This window comes from Thalassophryne amazonica, chromosome 7, assembly GCF_902500255.1.
Source record: "Thalassophryne amazonica chromosome 7, fThaAma1.1, whole genome shotgun sequence".
Classification (NCBI taxonomy): domain Eukaryota; kingdom Metazoa; phylum Chordata; class Actinopteri; order Batrachoidiformes; family Batrachoididae; genus Thalassophryne; species Thalassophryne amazonica.
Genome location: NC_047109.1, coordinates 3236673 through 3252021, shown reverse-complemented (window position 1 = coordinate 3252021; position 15349 = coordinate 3236673). Strand labels below are relative to the sequence as shown.

Sequence of the window (15349 nt, the reverse complement as noted above, 5' to 3'; positions counted from 1 at the left end):
TGAATTCTTTGATGAATTTGGTGCGTTCATCTCTAACTTGTCAACTAGTGCAGATAACATTCTGATTATTGGTGACTTCAACATTCATATAAATAATCCTTCTGATCCCCTCTGCAAATCATTTATGGAAATTGTGGATGCATTAGGATTTCAGCAATGCATTCAGGACTCGACGCACATTAGTGGAAAAACCATGGATTTTGTTCTCGCACGTGGTATTGCCGTCACGAATATTGACATCATGCCTCTTACGTCAGTGGTCTCTGATCACTCAGTGGGGAAAATAAGTATTTGACCCTCTGTCAGTTTTGCAGGTTTTCCAGTCTACAAAGAATGTAGAGGTCTGTCATTGTTATCATAGGTACATTTCAACTGTGAGAGACAGAATCTTAAAAAAAAAAAAAAATCCAGAAAATGACATGGTATGATTTTTTAATAATAATTTGCATTTTATTGCATGAAATAATTATTTGAACACCTACCAACCAGCAAGAATTCTGTCTCACACAGACCTGTTAAATTTCTTTAAGAAGCCCTCTTATTCTGCACTCTTTACCTGTATTAATTGCACCTGTTTGAACTTGTTACCTGTATAAAAGGCAACTGTTCACACAATCAATCACACTCCAACCTGTCCACCATAGCCAAGACCAAAGAGCCGTCTAAGGACACCAGGGACAAAACTGTAGACCTGCACAAGGCTGGGATGGACTACGGGACAACAGGCAAGCAGCTTGGTAGAAGACAACAACTGTTATGATTATTTATTAGAAAGTGGAAGAAACACAAGATGACTGTCAATCTCCCTCAGTCTGGGATTCCATGCAAGATCTCACTTTGTGGGGTAAGGATGATTCTGAGAAAGCTCAGAACTACACAGGAGGACCTGGTCAATGACCTGAAGAGAGCTGGGACCACAGTCACAAAGGTTACATTAGTAACACATGATGCTGTCATGCTTTAAAATCCTGCAGGGCAGCAAGGTCCCCCTGCTCAAGCCAGCACATGTCCAGGCCCGTTTGAAGTTCACCAGTGACCATCTGGATGATCCAGAGGACGCATGGGAGAAGGTCATGTGGTCAGATGAGACCAGAATAGAGCTTTTTGGAATCAACTCCACTTACCATGTTTAGAGGATGAGAACAACCCCAAGAAAACCATCCCAACCGTGAAGCATGGAGGTGGAAACATCATACTCTGGGGGTGCTCTTCTGCAAAGGGGACAGGACGACTGCACTGTATTGAAGAGAGGATGGATGGGGTCATGTATTGCGAGATTTTGGCAAACAACCTCCTTCCCTCAGTAAGAGCATTGAAGATGGGTCATGGCTGGGTCTTCCAGCATGACAATGACCCCAAACACACAGCCAGGGCAACTAAGGAGGGGCTCCGTAAGAAGCATTTCAAGGTCCTGGAGTGGCCTGGCCAGTCTCCAGACCTGAACTCAATAGAAAATCTTTGGAGGAAGCTGAAACTCCAAACCTGAAAGATTTGGAGAAGATTTGTATGGAGGAGTGGACCAAAATCCCTGCTGCAGTGTGTGAAAACCTGGTGCAAAACTACAGGAAATGTTTGACCTCTGTAACTGCAAACAAAGGTTTCTGTACCAAACATTGTCTGTTTTTCTGTTGGATCAAATACTTATTTCAGACAATAAAATGCAAATTAATTATTTTTAAAAAAATCATACGTGATTTTCTGAATTTTTTGTTTTTTTAGATTCTGTCTCTCACAGTTGAAGTTAACCTATGATAAATCTTACAGATTTACTGTGATTACAATACAAGTGATTACTTGTGTGACCTCAAGCATAAGGCTAGAGGTCTAGAACAGAAATGGTGTAGTTCAAAATTTGAAAATTCAAATTCTGTGGCGTGATGCTATCTTAGACTATAAACATGTATTACTGGCTACAAAGTGGACCTATTACTCTGATTTGATCAACAAAAACAAGCAGAACTCAAAGTTCTTGTTCAACATGGTGGCAACCACCTGTAGTTCACGCTCCTTTTACAGCACAAGATTTCCTGGATTACTTTGAGGCGTTTTTTGGATCATCTTTCACTGCTATGTTGATCATACTCAGTTTATTATTTGGCTCTGATAGGCTGATTACCGGTCGGATATTTTCTAATATCGGACCAGTTTCCATGACAATCAGTCTGAAATGCATATTTTCTTTCCAAAACAGAAGCTAAAAACACGATTGGAAAAAGCAAGTCGGACATGAACATACAACATAAATATCTAAACAGCATCTGAAAAAACATACAGCTAATGACCGGACCATCTGTTTTTAGCAAGTTCGTGCTCTGCTCCGAATTTCTGTCGGGACACCGGCTGTCAGCTCGGAGGTGAGCTGAGATGAGCTGCTGCTCAGCTCGGAGATGAAATTGTTCTTTTGGTTTTTTTTTTGTTTGTTTGTTTGTTTTGAGTCAAACTTCACCTCCGCTGCTGAAGAGAACTGTTTCACTTCCACTCTGTATATGAGCCATCAGCAGCTTTCATATTTGGGCGTTTGCGTGTTTATACATTTTATATATAACACACACACACACACACACACACTTGCTCAGTCTGTACAGAGAAAATCAGACCTCTGTGTTTTTCGCACGGACCGAGCACCAGCGAGGTCTGTACTTAGACCTCGGTCTGATATTTCCCCGTATAGACCACACACTTGGTTAATAATCCTTTAATACATGCACTGATGGTAATCTCGTTCACATAAGATTGCCTTGCATCAGTGAGAAGTTGGATGTCTAGAAACGTCATACTTTTAAACTCTGATAAGACTGAAATGATGCTTCTTGGTCCAGTGAGACATCGGCATCAATTTGACCAATTAACGCTCAGCCTCGGCTCGTGTTTCATACGTCACACTGACAAAGTGAGGAACCTTGGAGTAATTTCTGATCCATCGTTGTCCTTTGACCTCCACATTAGAAATATTACTAGTACTGTTTTCTTCCACCTGTGAAATATAGTGAAGATTCGTCCCATCCTGTCTATGGCTGATGCTGAGACCCTGATCCATGTGTTTATCTCTTCTAGATTGGACTACTGCAATGTTCTATTTTCTGGTTTACCACAGTCCAGCATTAGGGCTCTCCAATTGGTCAAAATGCTGCAGCCAGACTTTTGACACGAAGCAGAAAGTTTGACCACATTACACCCATTTTGGCATTTCTTCACTGGCTTCCTGTCCCAGTGAGATCAGATTTTAAGGTTCTGCTACTAGTCTGTAAAATTGTTCACAGACTGGCACCTCCCTTATTATTTTATTGTGTTTTAATTTGTCTGATGTTTGGAGTGTACAGCGCCTTGTGTCAGCTGTTTTAAGGTGCTTTATAAATAAAGTTGGTGTTTTGTGTTGTTCCTGCACTTGGGAAGGAGCAGTCTGTGGCTGACGAGGCTCCTCTGGTTGCTGATGACGGTGTGCAGAGGCTGGCATTGTCCATAATGTCCAGCAGTTTGTCCAGTGTTCTTCTCTGTTCTTCTCTTCTCTGCCGCCATCACCAGAGAGTCCAGCTACATGGCAAATGCACCACAATGCTCTCAAATGTGCCACAGTAATGCACAATCCTGCCAGAACTCAACAAGGTTAGACGAGGGTTTCTGACATGCATGGTCTCATCTGGAGAAGACAAATCCAGACATGCCATGCTGACAAGATGAAGCGCTGAGACACAGGATGCTGAAGATGGAATGCAGTGCCATCGCCCTGTGGCATCATGTAGTTAACACTGATGTAATCAGCAGTCAATTTGGTCATGAGATAGATTTCTTTTTTTTTCTTTAGAGATGTGAGGATGGGCAGCTTGTCTACTTAGCTGACGTAATTAAACCTTACGTACCAGCCCAGGTTCTGCGTTCTCAGGGTGCAGGACTACTTTGTGTCCCTAGGGTATTATTATAAGAAGTCTGTGGGTCACAGAGCTTTCTCTTATCGTGCCCCTGTTCTGTGGAATGATCTCCCTGCATCAATAAAAGTCAGATTCTGTGGAGACTTTCAAGTCCAGACTTAAGACGCACTTATTTTCCCTTTCGTATGGCAGCATACTGGCATAATACGTTACTATGCTTTTTACTCTTTTAATTCATTTTATCAGTAAACGGCACGTGCTGCAGCCTCAACTTTATCTAAATTCTGGGTCTTTTAGTGAAGCTTCGGGCTAGTGGAAAGAGTCCCTAAAGAAAATTGAGGTTCCAGCAGCATTGTACAGCAGCACACAGAGTAAGAAGCACATAGATTATCAAAAGTGAAAGTAAAAAAGAAAAACAGTTTGCAATATAAACACCAGACATACTGCTCAATACTGGTTTACTGGCTACTGCTGTTCCTCTCCTTCTCCTTCTTCTGGGAGTTAGTAAAGTTAGACCTTACTTGTGTAAAGCGCCTTGAGTCAACTCTGTTGTGGTTTGGCGCTATATAAATGAAAATAAATTGAAATTGGTGGTTGCCTTCCAGTACGTGAGGTGTTTCCGTGGTGTCGTGGCTGTAACATAACTGACCCGGAGCACCCGGTCTTGCACATGATGTGACATGAGCTGGATTTGTTGTAAATGTAAAGACCTGACGTCAGTCAGTAAACTAGATGAGCTACAAGAACAAAGATGTCGTGAGTACAAAGTTGTGCATATGTGTCCTGTACAGTTCTGAGAATTTAAAGTAGGACAGAGTCCACACACTCAGTCATCTTCTCTCTGCTTGTCCAGTTTGAGGAGCAGCAGGCGTTTGAGCGCAGCCGTCGCTTCCTGCGGCAGTTGGAGATCAGTTTTGCAGATAATCCCTCTCACTACCAAAAGATCATCAAGGCTCTGCAGACATGTCCAGACCTCAGCCCAGCCACCATCCACGAGGTACTGCCATCCTCCTCACGCAAGCAAAACCCTAAAGTACAGATCCGTCACCCTCCAGCAACAGCTGCATTGACCCCCGTGCTTTTTACTTTCTTTTTTTTTTTTACCTCTGCCACTGAAGTTAGTGGAGGTCATGTTTTCACCCTTGTTTGTTTGTTTGTCTGTCTGTGAACAGCCTGGAGCCCATAGTTTTTCATATATCATGATGAACTTTTTAACTGAGGATTCATATCCTAGTACATAAGAACTGATTAAATTTCAAAGTCAGGAAAAAAACTCTGTCTGTCGGTCCTCCCCTCTTTGTGCCTCGTCTGTCGGACCTCGTGTCTCTGCATGTCGTCTGTCGGTCCTCCCCTCTTTGTGTGTCGTCTGCCGGACCTCGTGTCTCTGCATGTCGTCTGTCGGTCCTCCCCTCTTTGTGCCTCGTCTGTCGGACCTCGTGTCTCTGCATGTCGTCTGTCGGTCCTCCCCTCTTTGTGTGTCGTCTGCCGGACCTCGTGTCTCTGCATGTCGTCTGCCGGACCTCGTGTCTCTGCATGTCGTCTGCCAGACCTCGTGTCTCTGCATGTTGTCTGTCGGTCCTCGCCTCTTTGTGCCTCGTCTGTCGGTCCTCGCCTCTTTGTGCCTCGTCTGTCGGTCCTCGCCTCTTTGTGCCTCGTCTGTCGGTCCTCGCCTCTTTGTGCCTCGTCTGTCGGTCCTCGCCTCTTTGTGCCTCGTCTGTCGGTCCTCGCCTCTTTGTGCCTCGTCTGTCGGTCCTCGCCTCTTTGTGCCTCGTCTGTCGGTCCTCGCCTCTTTGTGCCTCGTCTGTCGGTCCTCGCCTCTTTGTGCCTCGTCTGTCGGTCCTCGCCTCTTTGTGCCTCGTCTGTCGGTCCTCGCCTCTTTGTGCCTCGTCTGTCGGTCCTCGCCTCTTTGTGCCTCGTGTGCCGGTCCTCACCTCTTTGTGCCTCGTCTGTCGGACCTCGCCTCTTTGTGCCTCGTCTGCCGGACCTCGTGTCTTTGTGTGTCGTCTGTCGGTCCTCGCCTCTTTGTGCCTCGTCTGTCGGTCCTCGCCTCTTTGTGCCTCGTCTGTCCGTCCTCGCCTCTTTCTGTGTCGTCTGTCGGTCCTCGTGTCTCTGCATGTCGTCTGCCGGACCACGTGTCTCTGCATGTCGTCTGTCGGTCCTCGCCTCTTTGTGCGTCGTCTGTCGGTCCTCGCCTCTTTGTGTGTCGTCTGCCGGACCTCGTGTCTCTGCGTGTCGTCTGTCGGTCCTCGCCTCTTTGTGTGTCGTCTGTCGGTCCTCGCCTCTTTGTGCCTCGTCTGTCCGTCCTCGCCTCTTTCTGTGTCGTCTGTCGGTCCTCGTGTCTCTGCATGTCGTCTGCCGGACCTCGTGTCTCTGCATGTCGTCTGTCGGTCCTCGCCTCTTTGTGGTCGTCGGTCCTCGCCTCTTGTGCGTCGTCTGTCGGTCCTCGCCTCTTTGTGCGTCGTCTGTCGGTCCTCGCCTCTTTGTGTGTCGTCTGCCGGACCTCGTGTCTCTGCATGTCGTCTGTCGGTCCTCGCCTCTTTGTGCGTCGTCTGTCGGTCCTCGCCTCTTTGTGTGTCGTCTGCTGGACCTCGTGTCTCTGCATGTCGTCTGTCGGTCCTCGCCTCTTTGTGCCTCGTCTGTCGGTCCTCGCCTCTGTGTGCCTCGTCTGTCGGTCCTCGCCTCTTTGTGCCTCGTCTGTCGGTCCTCGCCTCTGTGTGCCTCGTCTGTCGGTCCTCGCCTCTTTGTGCCTCGTCTGTCGGTCCTCGCCTCTTTGTGCCTCGTCTGTCGGTCCTCGCCTCTTTGTGCTCGTCTGTCGGTCCTCGCCTCTTTGTGCCTCGTCTGTCGGTCCTCGCCTCTTTGTGCCTCGTCTGTCGGTCCTCGCCTCTTTGTGCCTCGTCTGTCGGTCCTCTCCTCTTTGTGCCTCGTCTGTCGGTCCTCGCCTCTTTGTGCCTCGTCTGTCGGTCCTCGCCTCTTTGTGCCTCGTGTGCCGGTCCTTGTGTCTCTGCATGTCGTCTGTCGGTCCTCGCCTCTTTGTGCGTCGTCTGTCCGTCCTCGCCTCTTTCTGTGTCATCTGCCGGACCTCGTGTCTCTGCATGTCGTCTGTCGGTCCTCGCCTCTTTGCGCGTCGTCTGTCGGTCCTCGCCTCTTTGCGCGTCGTCTGTCGGTCCTCGCCTCTTTGCGCGTCGTCTGTCGGTCCTCGCCTCTTTGCGCCTCGTCTGTCGGTCCTCGCCTCTTTGTGCCTCGTGTGCCGGTCCTCGCGTCTCTGTGCGTCGTCTGCCGGTCCTCGCCTCTTTGTGCGTCGTCTGCCGGTCCTCGCCTCTTTGTGCGTCGTCTGCCGGTCCTCGCCTCTTTGTGCGTCGTCTGCCGGTCCTGGCCTCTTTGTGCGTCGTCTGTCGGTCCTCGCCTCTTTGTGCGTCGTCTGTCGGTCCTCGCCTCTTTGTGCGTCGTCTGTCGGTCCTCGCCTCTTTGTGCGTCGTCTGTCGGTCCTCGCCTCTTTGTGCGTCGTCTGTCGGTCCTCGCCTCTTTGTGCGTCGTCTGTCGGTCCTCGCCTCTTTGTGCGTCGTCTGTCGGTCCTCGCCTCTTTGTGCGTCGTCTGCCGGACCTCGTGTCTCTGCATGTCGTCTGTCGGCCCTCGCCTCTTTGCGTGTCATCTGCCGGACCTCGTGTCTCTGCATGTCGTCTGTCGGTCCTCGCCTCTTTGTGCGTCGTCTGTCGGTCCTCGCCTCTTTGTGCGTCGTCTGTCGGTCCTCGCCTCTTTGTGCGTCGTCTGTCGGTCCTCGCCTCTTTGTGCGTCGTCTGTCGGTCCTCGCCTCTTTGTGCGTCGTCTGTCGGTCCTCGCCTCTTTGTGCGTCGTCTGTCGGTCCTCGCCTCTTTGTGCGTCGTCTGTCGGTCCTCGCCTCTTTGTGCGTCGTCTGTCGGTCCTCGCCTCTTTGTGCGTCGTCTGTCGGTCCTCGCCTCTTTGTGCGTCGTCTGTCGGTCCTCGCCTCTTTGTGCGTCGTCTGTCGGTCCTCGCCTCTTTGTGCGTCGTCTGTCGGTCCTCGCCTCTTTGTGCGTCGTCTGTCGGTCCTCGCCTCTTTGTGCGTCGTCTGTCGGTCCTCGCCTCTTTGTGCGTCGTCTGTCGGTCCTCGCCTCTTTGTGCGTCGTCTGTCGGTCCTCGCCTCTTTGTGCGTCGTCTGCTGGACCTCGCCTCTTTGTGTGTCGTCTGCCGGACCTCGTGTCTCTGCATGTCGTCTGTTGGCCCTCGCCTCTTTGTGCATTGTCTCCTGTTCATTGTTTTGTTGTGCACTATAAACTCTAAGCTGCTGCCTGGTGTTGTGAGCATGTGCTTTTTATGGCAGACTGCCACTGTCAGTCTGTTTGAATAGAATAGTTTATTTGCCATTTGCACAAAAGCATTTATGTACAAGCACATTGGAATTCTTGTGCGTTTTTTTCTTTTTTAGTCACAAAAATTCTTTCAAAGAAAAAGAAAACTGAATAAGAAGCAGACAACACAGCAGTAAAAGAACGTAGAAAACACCAAAGTTGAAGAAACACAATATTCATTGTATAGAAATATGTACAAACAAAGTCTGTGAATTGGAAAGAAGAACAGCTAGTACCTCATTACGTTAGTAATCATTTATCATTAATTATTCTAAGTACAAATGTCGATTACCGAAATCGATGTCCAAGTCAATGTAAGAGTCACTGAAGGGTTTGTTGTTGTTTTTTCTTCTTTCTGATTTGGGGTTTTATTATGTGTAAAATAAGTCGTATTGTGTGAAAGTGAAACTTTTTTTTTATAAATGTAGCAAATAACGCTGTCTAACAGAGTAATTTTGCATATTTTATCTTGTAGCACAAAAAAGTCTATCACTGGTGATTTATCATTGATTGATAAGTGTTTTAATGATGTCACAAACATTTGAGTGTTCCTAATTTTCAGTTTTCTTATAATTCATGATGTTTTGTTGAGTTTGACTCCACAGGATTATTTTTCTTTCCTACAACTGAACATTGTGACATTTTCAGAATAACCATCAGTCATTTTATTATCATTATTTATTTTCAGCTCAAAGTGCAGATGGCCAGCCTGCTCAGAGGCCACACCCACCTACAAGGAGAATTCTGGGTATTTTTTGATGAACTTCATCCAGCTCCAGCCCGTCCAGGGCAGTTTGAAGAAGCTCACTGGCCAGATGAGGGCGCTGCGTGCGACGATGGTCTCGGCTCGGTGTCAGGAGGTCAAGCGAGTGTTGGCTTTGAGGAAGTCACACTTCCGGAGTTGGAGGAAGAAGAGGAGGGGCATAAGGTCCAACCAATGGCAAGCAGGCGCCAGAGGAGGAAGATGGGATCTCACAGCAGCTGTAAGGTTCGTACCAAGAGGCACGACATGAACTGCGGCTCTGCTCCAGCTCTGAGCTTAGAGAGTAAAAACTACACACGTTTCCACAAAGCAGCTTTCATGAAAGCCTCTGAATTAACAAAATACAAGAAGAAAACAAAATGCTGAGTTAGTGGACAAAATGACTTGATACTTGTGACCTTCACTGTCCATGCAGCAAGATAATTTTCTGAAGAAGAAACCTGAGAATATGTTTGTTCCTTTGTAGATGTCAGTGTGCTGCTTTCAAGCCCCTTTCCTCAGGACGGTGCCAAAATCAGCTGATGAGGAACTGATTTTGCGCTTTATATAATGATCTTTATTCATAAAAATCAGGGCACACAGCTCGGGGCACTGTGTGCCTACTAGCTGTGATATTGAAAAATCACTGTTGTTTTTTCTCTGAGTTCATGTCCAGACTCGTGTCACTCAGTCATGTTACAGTGGACAATCCGCTGTTGCCGTGGTGAAAACATTGCGGTTATTGCACGCCCATTGGGTGGTCATGGGGCAGCCTGTGAGGTGTTTGTGAGTCCTCTGGCCTTGGCGACTCTCCTGCAAGTCAGGTGCAGCTTCATACTTCACAGTGACCATTGCAATCATGGCAGTGTGTGAGAGGATACAGAGCGGACCTTATAAGGTCCTGGCAGCAGCTGTGCAGCTCTTTGGCAACATGTGGTGTTCAACACGATTTCATGATCTCACAAGGGCCGCAGAACTCACCCCAACCCCATGTAAAGGGGGTTTGAGGTCTGAAATAGTTAGAAATTATTTGTTTTTAAGTCTCTTTATTTCTGGTCAAAATGCTGCATTCATTAAAAACGCAGAATATTTATTTTTTGCATTCTTAACTTTAGTACAATGGTCATTAGAATGTCAGTGAACAATAAAAGCAGCAATTTAGGGGAGGTGATGGTCTCGTGGTTAAGCGGTGGGCTTGAAGTCAGAGCATCCTCAATTCAAATCCCAGCCTGACCGGAAAATGACTGAGGGCTCTTGGGCAAGGTCCTTAATCCCCAAGTTTCTCCCAGTGTATAGTGAGCGCTTTGCAAGGCACCAGCCTCACATCAGGGTGAATGTGAGTCATTATTGTAAAGCACTTTGAGCGTCTGATGCAGATGGAAAAGCACTATATAAATGCAGTCCATTTACCATTTAATTTCAGAGGAAATTAATAGTCGTGGATTAGGTTGATACTTCATGTCGTTCACTGACTTTTTGTCTTGACCACTTGTTGGCTGGAGTTCAGAGCCGTAGGTGGTTATGGTTAGGGCTGGGGCTTCGAGTAAAACATGTGTTCATGACATGAAATGAAGTGCTGATGGCATCATTTGCTGATGCGTTAGTGTGAATGAAAACTGTCTTCTGATGTCAACTGTTCCAGGAGTGTAACTGTTTGGATAAAGAATGGCACTGCCTCTGTCATGATACCAAGATTCATCAACAGAGGGGCAAAGGATGCTCACGTTGTCATGGCAACAAGGTATTTATTCACGTTAGTATTTTGTTTTGAATATTGTGAAAGGGTAGTGGGCAACTGAAATAGTGAGGAGAAATGATGTTTCTTTTCTGTCCAGCGCTCAGGGGGCATGTCAAAAGCCATGAGGAGTTTAGACCCTCTCTACTCTCATCTAGACTCTTCCAATAGTGAACATGGCAAAGACAGAGGCCTGGACTCTGAGCTGAAACAGGATAACTACAGTCCACAACAAGGTTGGTCTAAAATTAGCCTCAGCAGCTCTGTCTGTCCCAGGTTAGCTCGATTGTGTAAGGAGTTGAATCACGGTGGAGCTCTTTGTGTGATCCCCTTGTTTGTAGGTCCCTCAGTCAGTCCCGAGAGTTTAAACAGGGTCTACCAAGGCAAAATGCTTACTGGTTAGGAGCCTGAGTAGGAGTGTGACAGCGCTAAGCTAGTCTTCAAAGTTTGTTAAGCAACCACCAGACCTAGCTTCCCCCGTAACCTGATGTCTCTCACTACATGGGACAACTGATGCAGGAATAACCTATTCAGAACTTGTTTGTGGGTCTCTCCTGTCTGTCGGTAGGGGAAAGGTGTGTGCATGTGTGTGCGACTTGCCGCCTGCTGCGTCCGGTCTCCTCCAGTGAACAGCTTTCTTACCTCCTGCGGGCACCCTCTCTACAGCAGCTTCAGTCCTGGCATCCACACAAACTGCTCTCTTGCCCGGACACAGGCAGCGGCTGTCTTCCTGTGGCCAGCCCACATGTCAGTCAGTCAGTTCAGGTTTTTCTTAAAGGGTACAAAACACACACTTCCCCAGCAGCACCCAGACCATCAGACAGGAAACATCAATCAATCAATCAATCAATTTTTTTTATATAGCGCCAAATCACAACAAACAGTTGCCCCAAGGCGCCCTACACTGCAAGGCAAGGCCACACAACAACTACGCAAAACCCCAACGGTCAAAACGACCCCCCGTGAGCAAGCACCCGGCCACAGCGGGAAGGAAAACCCCCCCCCCAACAGGAAGAAATCTCCAGCAGAACCAGGCCCAGGGAGGGGCAGCCCTCTGCCGGGACCGGCCGGGGCCGAGGGAGAGAGCCAGGAAAAAGACACGCTGCGGAGGGGAGCAGAGACCGACCACCAATGACCAAATGCAGAGTGGTGCACACAGAGCAAAAAGAGAAAGAAACAGTGCATCATGGGAACCCCCCAGCAGTCTAAGTCTATAGCAGCATAACTAAGGGATGGTTCAGGGTCACCTGATCCAGCCCTAACTATAAGCTTTAGCAAAAAGGAAAGTTTTAAGCCTAATCTTAAAAGTAGAGAGGGTGTCTGTCTCCCTGATCTGAATTGGGAGCTGGTTCCACAGGAGAGGAGCCTGAAAGCTGAAGGCTCTGCCTCCCATTCTACTCTTACAAACCCTAGGAACTACAAGTAAGCCTGCAGTCTGAGAGCGAAACATCAAACACTTCCTCAGCAGCACCCAGACCATCAGACAGGAAACCATCAAACACCCCCCCAGCAACACCCAGACCATCAAACAGGAAACATCAAACACTTCCTCAGCAGCACCCAGACCATCAGACAGGAAACCATCAAACACCCCCATCCAGCAACACCCAGACCATCAAACAGGAAACATCAAACACTTCCTCAGCAGCACCCAGACCATCAGACAGGAAACCATCTAACACCCCCCCAGCAACACCCAGACCATCAAACAGGAAACATCAAACACTTCCTCAGCAGCACCCAGACCATCAGACAGGAAACCATCAAACACCCCCATCCAGCAACACCCAGACCATCAAACAGGAAACATCAAACACTTCCTCAGCAGCACCCAGACCATCAGACAGGAAACCATCAAGCACCCCCCCCAGCAACACCCAGACCATCAAACAGGAAACATCAAACACTTCCTCAGCAGCACCCAGACCATCAGACAGGAAACCATCAAACACTTCCTCAGCAGTAACCACATCATAAGACAGGAAACCATCAAACAAGAAACCAGCAAACACTTCCTCAGCAGCACCCAGACCATCAGACAGGAAACCATCAGACACTTCCTCAGTAGCACCAAACCATTAGACAGGAAACCAGCAAACACTTCATCAGACAGGAAACCATCAGACAAGAAGCCATCAAACACTTTCTCAGCAGCTGTATCTCCACTTTCTGACTGTCCTTCAACTGGGTTTATGGTTATAGGGTTACAGGCAACTGATCGACCAGCCTTTAATATGACCAGGTTTACGGCAGTAGTGACTTTTTTTTTTCTCTTGACAAAGAGGAAAACGTGTCACTAAGAACAGATCTATTGTCATCTGCTAGTCTGACAGCTCACGCGTAGTCATCAACCACCACAAGCTTTGGCAATGTGTCACCTCAGGACACAGCTGTCAGCCGCCTCAGCAGCCGTGAACACAGTTGTCACATCCAAACCATTCAAGTAAGACACGTCCAAACCAGTCGAGTAGGACACGTCCAAACCAGTCGAGTCGGACACGTCCAAATCGTTCAGGTAGGTCTTCGGCAGGCTCTACTTGAACGTCTCCCACCCTCCATTAAAATCAGACACCGTACTGGCTCCCAGCCATCTGTCAAATGCGGTTTCCTGCTGTATTAAGGCCCAGTCACATGGCACTTAACGAAGGGCAACAAGCCCAAATGAAACAAGAAATCTGGACTTTCATTGACTTTCGTTGGCATTGTTTAACCTTTGTGCAGCTTTGTTACTGCAGCGGTCGCTTCATCAGGATTTTGAGGCTGTTGAAAAATTTGAACGAAGGGCAATGAAAACCTCAATTCATCCGTATTTCAGTTTGCTGTCGTTCTTGATGGGTTTTTTTTTTTTACCATTTGCTTAGTTTTTGTAATGTTAGGGTTTAGCTTGGCTTTGTTCAACCAGCTGAGTTTTTGTACAGTGCAGAAGCCATTTGTGAGCACTGCTGCTGCCACTGCATTCATGTACTGTCGGAAAATACAGGGCAAAATCATCTTGTTTGCTTGGATTTTTTGTAATCTGGGTGGGGGGTCAGCTTCAATGGGCTCAGGCAACTTTTATAGGCCAGAATTAATCTTTTGTGTGGATACAATTAATTATTTTGCAACAAGCAACTGCTGAATTTTAAACAGCAAACAAGTTGTGTACAACCCCAGTTCCAGTGAAGTTGGGACGTTGTGTAAAATGTAAATAAAAACAGAATACAATAATTTTCAAATCCTCTTCAACCTATATTCAGTTGAATACACCACAAAGACAAGATATTTAATGTTCAAACTGATAAACTTTGTTTTTGTGCAAATATTTGCTCATTTTGAAATGGATGCCTGCAACATGTTTCAAAAAAGCTGGGACAGTGGTATGTTTACCACTGTGTTACATCACCTTTCCTTCTGACAACACTCGATAAGCATTTGGGAAATGAGGACACTCATGATTGGGTATAAAAGGAGCATCCCCAAAAGTCTCAGCCATTCACAAGCAAAGATGGGGTAAGGATCACCACTTTATGAACAACTGCATGAAAAAGTAGTTCAACAGTTTAAGAACAATGTTTCTCAATGTTCAATTGCAAGATATTTAGGGATTCCATCATCTACAGTCCATAATATAATCAGAAGATTCAGAGAATCTGGAGAACTTTCTACACGTAAGTGGCAAGGCTGAAAACCAACATTGAATGCCTGTGACCTTTGATCCCTCAGGCGGCACTGCATTAAAAACCGACATCATTGTGTAAAGGACCTTACCACGTGGGCTCAGGAACACTTCAGAAAACCATTGTCAGTTAGCACAGTTTGTCGCTACATCTACAAGTGTAAGTTAAAACTCTACCATGCAAAGTGAAAGCCAAACATCAACAACATCCAGAAACACTGCCACCTTCTCTGGGCCCGAGCTCATTTGAAATGGACAGACGCAAAGTGGAAAAGTGTGCTGTGGTCTGATGAGTCCACATTTCAAATTGTTTTTGGAAATCATGGACGTCGTGTCCTCCGGAAAAAGACCATCAAGATTGTTACCAGCACAAAGTTCAAAGGCCAGCATCTGTGATGGTATGGGGGTGTGTTAGTGCCCATGGCATGGACAACTTACACATCTGTGATGTCAGGATACTTTGATTTCTTTCCTTTTTAATTTTAATTGGTGCCTGTGTTTGTAATGACAGCACAGAGTGTGGAATTGTGGGAGGACGCTTTCCCATTGGCTGATGAGAAGGAGGAGGTGGATGAAACTGAAGGGGGGGAGGAGGAGGGAGGAAGGAACAGTGAGAAAGAACTGAGCTCTTCCTTGAAGAACAACAAAACTGGGGAAGTTCCACAAGCAGGCACGGCCTCCTCCATCATTTCATCCTGTCTGAGCTCCTCCTCCACTCTTCCCGCTGACCTCCCCGTCTGTGCAAAGAACATTTCTCTGACAGCAAGTGGAGAGAAAGTCATCCTCTGGACCAGGTAGACCCCGTGCAGCTCCTCTGTGCCTCCCGCTGTTCCTCTGTGCCTCCCGCTGTTCCTCTGTGCCTCCCGCTGTTCCTCTGTGCCTCCCGCTGCTCGTCTTTACATCCCGCTGCTCCTCTGTCTCTCCTGCTGCTCCTCTGTGCCTCCTGCTACTCCTCGGTGGCTCCCGCTGTTCCTCTGTGCCTCCCG

At 47.4% G+C, this 15349-nt stretch overlaps 1 protein-coding gene across 1 annotated transcript in view; it reads left to right on the top strand.

The window, feature by feature from the left end:
• The window catches only part of LOC117513188 (GON-4-like protein), a 130927-nt gene that overhangs the window by 100635 nt on the left and 14943 nt on the right, over positions 1 to 15349 (top strand). The window contains 5 exon segments of the mRNA XM_034173484.1: positions 4720 to 4863; positions 8920 to 9219; positions 10616 to 10714; positions 10809 to 10944; positions 14875 to 15157. Coding sequence (XP_034029375.1) covers positions 4720 to 4863; positions 8920 to 9219; positions 10616 to 10714; positions 10809 to 10944; positions 14875 to 15157 — 962 coding nt within the window.